This window comes from Chiloscyllium plagiosum, chromosome 6, assembly GCF_004010195.1.
Source record: "Chiloscyllium plagiosum isolate BGI_BamShark_2017 chromosome 6, ASM401019v2, whole genome shotgun sequence".
NCBI classification, from domain to species: Eukaryota; Metazoa; Chordata; class Chondrichthyes; order Orectolobiformes; family Hemiscylliidae; genus Chiloscyllium; species Chiloscyllium plagiosum.
The window spans coordinates 113,061,786-113,071,883 of record NC_057715.1 but is presented as its reverse complement, the minus strand read 5'-3'; the positions used below and the strand labels follow the sequence as shown (position 1 = coordinate 113,071,883).

The window sequence follows — 10,098 nt, the reverse complement described above, 5'->3', positions numbered from 1 at the left end:
TCCCCTCCCTCACTCACCTATTGTACTCTATGCTACTTTCTCCCCAACCCCACCCTCCTCTCATTTATCTCTCCACCCTTCAGGCGCTCTGCCTGTACTCCTGATGAAGGGCTTCTGCCCGAAATGTCGATTTTACTGCTCAGATGCTGCCTGAACTGCTGTGCTTTTCCAGCATCATTCTAATCTAGACTTCCATTGGTGACATGTTGCACCTTTGAGCCGTAGAGCAAAGCAAAAGCAAATCCATATCTCAGTGTAGGTAACCTTACTAACTGAATATTTCAGCTGAGGGGGTGCAGAATTTCAGAGAAGAAATTAAACCAAAACTTCCGTCAGCCATCCCAAGTGAGTGTCAGATCTCATCACAATTTTGAGGGAATGTGTTGGAATCCATCTCAGTGATTTGGTTAATATTTATTGCTCAGTCAACATCACCAAAATGGTATTGAGCCCTTTATTTCATAATCATTTGTAAGAGCTTGCTGTGGGCAGGTAGGCTGCTATGTTTTAATGTACAATATTGATTACATTCCAAACAAGTACTTCAATAGCTCTAAAGTCCTTTCAAGGCATCCTGTGGTTGTGAAAGGCACTGTATAAGTGCAAACTCATGATTTGCTTTTGGGATTAAAAACACATGTTACTGCAAACAATTTATGACTCTTGCTCCAATTTTCTCCTCATCCAACATTTTGCCGTAGCACAGATTTCTCTGAAACGTGGCTGACAGACGTCACTGAATTGGCTTTGCTGGTAGGACATGCCTCATGGAAGTCTGCACTTGATGTACTCCCTCTGTAGAGAAATACATTAAGAGTTTCCCATTTACTTTGGATTAGGTACACATCATGCATACAGTTAAAATCCTGAAATTGTGAAAATATTGGATGTTTTCATACCTGAAATCTGAAACATTACAACATGAAGTAACCAATCAGCCATTGTGCTTGTGCTGCTAACTGTTCTTATTTGCTTATCCATTCCATATATTCATAACGTTTCATATGGAGTTGAATGCAGTTTTAAGAAAGAATGTAAGTTATTATTTCTACTGTAGTTAAACCTCCTGTGAAAAATAATTCTTCTGGTTTCCCACCATTCCTTGAGTGATAATTGGGCCATGACACTTGAAACCGATTAAATTATTAACCAATGGGAACAGGCTTTTCCTTTCTATTCTTAAACCTTTAACATATTTGAAATATTTCCAAACTACTTGACCAAAAAAATGTCTGTCTTTCCAGCTTTAAGTTCTCTTTCTGATACTTCATTTCTTATTTTTGAGCGTAGATTTCCTAGGTTATGGAGCAGTAAGTGGCATCTATTCTGCTAGTGGGAGTTTACCTGGAAGATGTTCATAGTGTTGACTTTTTGCATTTAATCAGGAAAGTAATTATTTAGCCTAGCTCTGGACTCAATGTCGAGTTCAATAACTTTAGTGCTTGAGTTCTCCTATATCCTTACCCCAACCTCTCCATCAGGCCTTGCTATCATATAGTAGACAAGGGCTCGTCTACTGAGGTGGTATGGCTGAGGTTAGAAATAGGAGAGGAGAGGTCACAATGCTGGGAGTTATTATAGGCCTCCACAGAAAGGAACAGAGTGGTCATTATGGGGGTCTTTAACTTCCCCAACATTGACTGGAAATGCTATAACTCTAGTAAGTCAGATGGATCAGTTTTTGTCCAATATTTGCAGTATGTCGAAGGGCTGACGAGGGGAGGCCACACTGGGTCTGGTGCTTGTTAATGAACCAGACCAGGTGTTTGCTTTAGTGATCGGTGAACACTTTGGAGAGAGTGACCATAATTCAATTACGTTTAGCTTTGCAATGGAAATGGATAGGTACACGCTACAGGGCAAGAGTTATAGATGGGGAAGGGTAATTATAATGTGATTAGGCAAGACTTAGGTGGCATAGAATGGGGCAGCAAAATGCAGGGGAGAGGGACAATTGAAATGTGGAGCTGTTTAAGGAACAGATATTGCGTGTCCTTGATAGGTCTGTCCTTGTCGGGCAAGGAGGAAGTGATAAGGTAAAGGAACCATGGTTTACTAAAGAAATTGCATCTCTTGTTAAGCAGAAGAAGGAGGCTTATGTGAAGTTGAGATGAGATGATTCAGATGAATAGGTAGAATAAAGGAGAACCCTAAAGCTTTCTATAGGTATGTGAGGAATAAAAGGATAACTAGGGTAGGAATAGGGTCTGTCAAACACAGAAGTGGGAAGTTGTGCTTGGACCCTGTGGAGATAGGAAAGGTGCTAAATGAATATTTCGCATCTGTTTTCACTCAGGAAAAGGAGAATATTGTAGAGGAGAAGAATGAGATATGGGACATTAGACTAGAAAGGACCGAAGTTAGTAAGGCAGAGGTGTTATCAATTCGAGAAGTCCCCTGGGTCAGATGGGATTTATCCGAGGATTCTCTGGGAAGCTTGGGAGGAGATATTGGAGCCTTTGGCCTTGATCTTTGAGTCGTCATTGTCTACAGGTTTAGTACCAGATCACTGGAGGATTGCAATTGTGCCCTTTGTTCAAGAAGGGCAGGAGAGATTAGATTCCCTACAGTGTAAAAACAGGCCCTTCGGCCCAACCAGTCCACACTGACCCTCCAAAGAGTAACTCCCCCAGACCCATTTCCCTCTGAGTAACGCACCTAACACTATGGACAATTTAGTATGGCCAATTCACCTGACCTGCACATCTTTGGACTGTGGGAGGAAACCGGAGCACCCGGAGGAAACCCACGCAAATACAGGGAGAATGTGCAAACTCCACACAGACAGTCACCTGAGGCTGGAATTGAACCCGATCCTGATGCTGTGAGGCAGCAATGCTAACCACTGAGCCACCGTGCCGCCCTTGAAAAGTAGAGGTTGGATGACACAGGTAATTACAGACCCAGGTAATTACAGGCTGCGGTAGGAAAGGTTTTGGAAAGGATTATAAGAGATAGGATTTATAATCATCTAACAGCAACAATTTGATTTCAGGTAGTCAACATGGTTTTGTCAAGGGCAAGTCATGTCTCACAAACTTCATTGAGTATTTTAAACAGGTGACCAAGTATGTGGATGAGGATAGGGCAGTTGACCTGGTGTACATGGACTTCAGTATAAGTTCCACATGATAAGCTGTTGGGGAAAAAAATGCAGAGGCATGAGATTAAGGGTGATTTAGCAGTTTGGGTTAGGAGCTGGCTTTCCGTAAAAAGGCAGTGAGTGGTGGTTGATGGAAAATATTCAGCCTGGAGTCTGGTTACTAGTGGTGTGTCACAAGGATCTGTTTTGGGACCACTACTGTTTGTCATTTTTATAAATGACTTGGACACAAGCATAGGTGGATGGGTCAGTAAGTTTGCAGATGACACTAAAGTCGGTGGAGTAGTGGACAGTGTGGAAGAATGTTGCAGATTGCAGGCAGACTTGGATAAACTGCAGAATTGGGCTGAGAGGTAGCAAATGGAGTTCAATGCAGTTAAATATGAGGTGATTCACTTTGGTAAGAATAACAGGAAGGCAGAGTACTGGGTCAATGGATAGATTCTTGGGAGTGTGGATGTGCAGAGGGATCTTAGAGTCCATGTACATAGATCCTTGAAAGTTGCCACCCAGGTGGATAGTGCTGTTAAGAAGGCATATGGTGTGTTAGGACTTTTTGGTAGTGGGATAGAGTTCCAGATCCGTAATGTCATGCTGCAACTATACAAAATTGTCGCATTTGGAATATTGTGTACAGTTCTGGTCGCCATATTTCGGGAAGGATGTGGAAGCATTGGAAAAGGTGCAGAGGAGATTTACTAGGATGTTGCCTGGTCTGGAGGGAAGGTCTTATGAGGAAACACTGAGAGACTTGGGTCTGTTCTCATTTGAGAGAAAAAGGCTAAGAGGGGATTTCACAGAGACATACAAGATGATCAGAGGATTAGGCAGGGAGGACAGTTAAAGTCTTTTTCCTAGGATGATGACGTCAGCTTGTATGAGGGGGCATAGCTACACATTGAGGGGTGATAGATTTAGGACAGATGTCAGAGGCAGGTGCTTTACTTAGAGAGTGGTAAGGGCATGGAGTGCCCTGCCTGCTAATGTAGTTAATTCACCCACATTAGGAATATTTAAATAATCCTTGGATAAGCAAATGGATGATGATGGGATAGTGTTGGGGGATAGGCTTAGATTAGTTCACAGGTCAGTGCAACATTGAGGGCAGAAGGACCTGTTCTGCGCTGTACTGTTCTATTTTCTATCATATAAAATGGAGAGAACTGCAGGTGCTGTAAATCAGAAACAAAAACAGAAGTTGATAGAAAAGCTCAGCAAGTTGGCAGCATCTGTGGAAAGAAATCAGAATTAACATTTTAGGTCCGGTGACCCTCCTTCAGAACACTCCCTCCACCCTATCCTCTGCATATAAACCAACCTTTTCCTTAAAACTTATGGCAGCTAGGAAGGGTCACTGGACCCAAAACGTTAACTCTGATTTCTTTTCACAGATGCTACCAGACGTGTTATTGCTGCTATTACATACCACCTATTGTTAGCCACTAATGGTCCCCATTAACAGCGATTCACCCTCCTAGCCTGATTGTATCCACTCTTTTGTCTGTGCAACTGCTGTTCTCTCTCTTTGGGCTCTATCCCCACCTATCACTTACTCCTTACTGCTTCTGCCCATCCTATCTTCTGCATGTAAACTGACATTTTCCTGGCTACCATCAGTCCTGAGGAAAGGTCACTTGATCTGAAATGTTAACTCTGATTTCTCTCCACAGATGCTGCCAGACTTGCCGAGCTTTTCCAGCAATTTCTATTTTTGTCTCTGATTTACAGCATCTGTGATTCTTTTGGTTTTTACTTGGTTTATTTTGCTCCTCAAGTCAATTCCTTAACAAATGATTGGGGCACCTGGACAGAGGAGATTAAGTCATTGAAAAACGAATGGGTTTTGGTGGGGATGGTCTGGGATGTTAGAGTCAATGAGGTGACGAATAACGTGTAGACAATAACCCAGCGACATTGAGTTTCTATGTTTGGAGACTTGTTGGTGAGATAAAATACTAAGAAGTGTAAGTGAAAAACCTTTGTTCCTGATATTGGAAAGAGGGTGACTGGTAATATATTCTGACTTTTGAATGTCTGGCCTTGCCTTTGCACATTTGCCAAGAACAAAGCATAGAGCCTTGTTTTGAATGTAGCTATGAAACCTAAATGGACAATTAAAATGGAAGAGAATTAATTAAAACAGTTTACTAGCAATAGAATAGCTCTCTTGTGATTTTAGACAGGAAGTAGGTTTAATGGATGGCTGCTTAATTGGTTTTGGACATGGGAGGTGCGGGGAAAGGGGTTGTGATGAGTTGCAGAGGATCTTATGTGGCTTAACTGAAGCACAGTTGTTGAAAGTGCCAGTTCAGCATTTTGCAGTGTTCTGTCTGAACAAACAATAAACCTTGTGTATGTTGCGGGTGGGATCATATCTAGAAAAGAGTAAGAAAGTCAAAGTTGCAATTAGATAAGCTTTTCAGCTTGACACTGAGCTCCCTGGTATAACCTGCCAAATATCAGTTGGCACAAATTCAGGATTAGTGCTGTAAGAGAGCTTGAGCTTGAGAATTTTTTTTCATGGAAAAAACTCTTGGGATATTTTGCCAGATGCTGTTATTAAAACCAGGTGAATAAAGATCTGCGGGGGGGAATTAACTGAGTGTTTCAGGGAAAGTGCACAAAGAGAGCAGAGATGTGGATTCAAATAACTGGTAGCTCACACAATCATGCTCAAATCTGAGATTCTAAACATTTTGAGCAGCAGTTTTGCACTTTTTTGAGGATAAAGAGTAGAGTACCTGAGGGTCCTGTGCAATTGATATATTTTTATGTAACACTCTCCCTGAAATAGTGTCAGCGGCCATCTATATGACGTGTGCCAAAAAAGGCAGCTTTTAATCTATTCTCATTTTTTTTTGTACATCTTTAATTTTCTTCTGTTGGTGTATATGAAAAGATTAATCTTGAAAATGTAGGCTGAATGGCCTGCTGCTGTTCTACAGATATCGATGATGGCCTGGTACTATAACAGATGACATCATAGTTTTAAAGTTCCAATTTGTTTTGTAAATTTTGCAATGTTGATAAAGGCTAAAACCTTAAGCATAAGCTACTAAATTGCACAACTTTCTGGCATTAATGTGAAGTTATTTCATGAGTTGTGGAGTAATTTACTTTGTTCTTTCAGTCTTTGATATTAAATTGATACTGAGATTTTGCCCATTTATACCTATGTTCTCCCCATCTCCCAACCTTTTAATTCTTGTCCTTTTATTGTTTCAGCTGTGGGAATAGGGTCCTGGTGCTTCCACATGACATTGAAATATGAAATGCAGGTAAGCAACTGCGCAGCTATCTCATTCATTAAAGGTTCGGTTTCTTGGCTACCTGTTTACATTTTGAATATTCTTAGTATGTGTGACAACGTAACATGATTTATTATTGTCACATGTACCTAAGTACGGTGAAATGTTTTGTTTCGCGTGCAGTACAGATAGATCATAGCATACTAGGGCATACAGTTCCTAATATGATTGAACAAAGTTATGGCTGAGCAGAAGGTGTACAAAACACAAGTTCACAACAGTTATCATCATATTTCAACTTCATAACCATAAGAAAAAAGAGCAGGGTTAAAATCTGGTCCACCCATGTCGATGAGATGGTCAAGAAAGCACAAAAATGCCTGTGCATTCTCAAGAAGCTAAGGACATTTGGCATGTCAGGAAAGACCCTTACTAATTTTTATAGATGCACCATTGAAAGCATTCTGTGCAGATGCATCATGGCTTGGCAACTGCTCTGTCCAGTACTGTAAGAAACTACAGAGAGTTGTGAACACAGCCCAGTCCATCGTGCAAACCAAATGTCCATCCATTGACTGCGTCTATATTTCTTGCTGCCAGGGAAAGGCAGCCAACATAATCAAAGACTCTTCCTACCCCGGTTATAATCTGTTCCAACCTCTTCCGTCAGGCGGAAGATACAAAAGCTTAAACACACACATAGACAGATTCAAGAACAGCTGGTTCCCTGCTGTTATTAGGTCCTCCCAAATTTTAAATATAATATTGACCTTGCTGTCTGAGCACCTTCGCTGCAGCCATAACATTGTATTCTTGCTCTGTTTCTATTAACCTAATGCACTTTATATGAAGTTAAAAGTCACACAACACCAGGTTATAGTCCAACAGGTTTGTTTATTTGGAAGCACTAGCCTTCGGAGCGCTGCTGCTTCATCAGGTGGTTGTGGAGTATAAAATTGTAAGGCACAGAAGTTACAGCAAAAGTTTACAGTGTGATGCAACTGAAATTATATATTGAAAAAGACCTGGATGACCATGTTGGGTTCAGTTCGTTCTTTCGGGGGCGGCACAGTGGCTCAGTGAGGCACTGCTGCCTCACAGTGCCAGGGACCCGGGTTGAATTCTAGCCTTTGGGGACTGTCTGTGTGGAGTTTGCACATTCTCCCTGTGTCTGCGTGAGTTTCCTCGAGTGCTCCGGTTTCCTCCCACAGTTCAAAGATATGCGGGTTAGGTGGTTTGGCCATGATAAATTGCCCATAATGTTAGGTGCATTAGTCAGAGGGAAATGGATCTAGGTAGGTTACTTTTTGGAGGGTTGGTGTGGACTTGTTGGGCGAAAGGGCCCGTTTCCACACGAGGGAATCGAAAAAAAAAATGTATATCCCAGAAGTTCTCAGATAAACTTTAACACGAGGTGCCGTGTCAGTTCAGAATGCATTGTAGGTGTGAAGTGCCCTGTGTGGGGCTGTCTGTGCCCCAATGTTCAGTCTGATTCTCTTTCTACAAAAGAATTTACAGAATCTTACATGGATTCATGCAGTTTTTAAGCAAAATAAAATGTAATTCAGCAAGTACAGATTCACCCCGCAAACGTGTGTGTGTGTGTGTGTGTGTGTGTGAGTGTGGGGGTATGTGTGTGTGAGTGTAAACAGGTATAAGTCTGAGAGAGGGTGCGAGTGTGAGAAGGGCAAAATAAAATGTAATTCAGCAAGTACAGATTCACCCCGCAAATGTGTGTGTGTGTGTGTGTGTGTGTGTGTGTGTGTGTGTAAACAGGTATAAGTCTGAGAGAGGGTGCGAGTGTGAGAAGGGCAACAGATAAATGGAAGCACCAACACCTGCAAGTTCCCTTCCAAACCTTGCACCATAGAGTTGGAACCATATTATTATTCTTTCACCATTGCGTCATAGTCTTGGAATTCCTTTATTAACAGCATTGTGAGGGTACCTAGGCTCACTAGGTTGACTGAGGTGATTCAAGAAGGCGTTGTGCAACACTGTTGTCTCAGAGGGAAATAATTGGAGGAGTCGGTTAGCTCAGTTGGCTGATTTGCAATGCAGAGTGATGCCATTTATAATAGCTCAATTCCCACACTGCCTGCGGTCATCATGAAGGACTCTCCTTTCAACCTCTCTGTTCATCTGGAGCATGGTGACCCTTCGGTTAAACCACTACCACTTGTTTCTCTCTAAGGAGAGAGCAACCTTGTTCTGATAGGACTTTGGCAACTTTGCCTTTGCCTAACTGTCTTGGTAAAAATGGAAGAGAAACGCTTGCAATTCTGTACCGCTGACGTTTAAAGCATCAATAGCATTCTATGTACTATTTTATATTATTATAGTTTTCTTGATTCCTCAGGAGTGCGCTGGTGCAAGCTTTCACAGGTTGTGCTTATCCAGTTCTTTCCCACATTTAATAGATGAATTTTTTAAAAATATAGTTTATTTGTGGGATGTGAGCTTCAATGGATGGGCCAGCATTTATTGCTGATACCTGATTTCCCTCAAGAAGGAGATGCTTTCTTGAGCTGTTGCAGCTCATTTGGTGTAGATACCCACACTGCTGTTAGTGAGGGAAGATGATGGATGATGGAAATGTGTTGCTGGAAAAGCACAGCAGGTCAGGCAGCATCTCGGGAAGAGGAGAATCGACGTTTCGGGCATTAGCCCTTCTTCAGGAATGAGGAAAGTTGGTCCAGCAGGCTAAGATAAAAGATAGGGAGGAGGGACTTGGGGGAGGGGCATCGGAAATCACTTACCCCTCAATTTAAAGCTATGTCCCCTCGTGCGAGCCATCACCACCCGTACTTTGGCAGAAAGACCTTAGATAGTGATTTCTCCACATAGATTGTGCTGGACCTGCTGAGTTTCTCCAGCTTGGTTGTTCCGGTGGGTTTGTTGCAAGAAAGAAAACATTGTGCATTTCCATAGCACCCTCGCTGCCACCAGACACCTCAAAGCACTTTATAGCCACTGCAGTACACTCTGAAGCCGAGCCCCCGCTGTGAGGTAGGGAACACAGCAACCAATCTACACACAGGAAAGTTCCTGGAAACAGCAATGTGCCTATGATCAGATTATCTGATATCAGTTGAGGGATAAATATTGATCAGGATACAGCAGGGAATTGGCCAGTTCCTCTTCGAAACAGAGCCGGCCGAAGGAGGGGGCAAGATGGTGGTCTTTGTGTTCACCTCAGACAGACTGTCCAAAAACACAAGGTAAAACTCAATGGGAGGTGCTCCCATTGTCTCACCACTCCAACTGCTCAGACAGATCCTCAGGAAGAGCAGGGAGTGGGATTTGAAAACAGGAAGTCATGCCAAGCTCTGTGATTAGTCAATCCTTTCTATCATCCTGTCAATCAGAGAGATGAAAATGCCATATAAATCAGCAAATACATTCAGCTACCCTTTAGGAAATGTGAGGCTGTCAGTGAGATCATTAAAGACATGGCCGTGTTTCAGAGACACACAGCTTCATGTGTCACTGTGAGCCAATGTGAACTGCAAATAGTTCAGGAGACACACACACACTCACACACACACACACAGGCACAGGCACACCCATACCCACACACACACACCCACACCCACACAACACACACACACTTACACCCACACACACACACACACCCACACCCACACTCACACCCACACCCACACAACACACACACTGGCACAGGCACACCCATACCCACACACACACACCCACACCCACACAACACACACACACTTACACCCACAC

At 42.6% G+C, this 10,098-nt stretch overlaps 1 protein-coding gene across 1 annotated transcript in view; it reads left to right on the top strand.

The window, feature by feature from the left end:
* acer3 (alkaline ceramidase 3) overlaps positions 1-10,098 on the top strand; it is a 204,402-nt gene that overhangs the window by 67,686 nt on the left and 126,618 nt on the right. Inside the window, exon 3 of the mRNA XM_043692440.1 lies at positions 6,329-6,381. Within this exon, the coding sequence (XP_043548375.1) occupies positions 6,329-6,381 (53 nt within the window). The remainder of the gene's footprint in view (positions 1-6,328; positions 6,382-10,098) is intronic.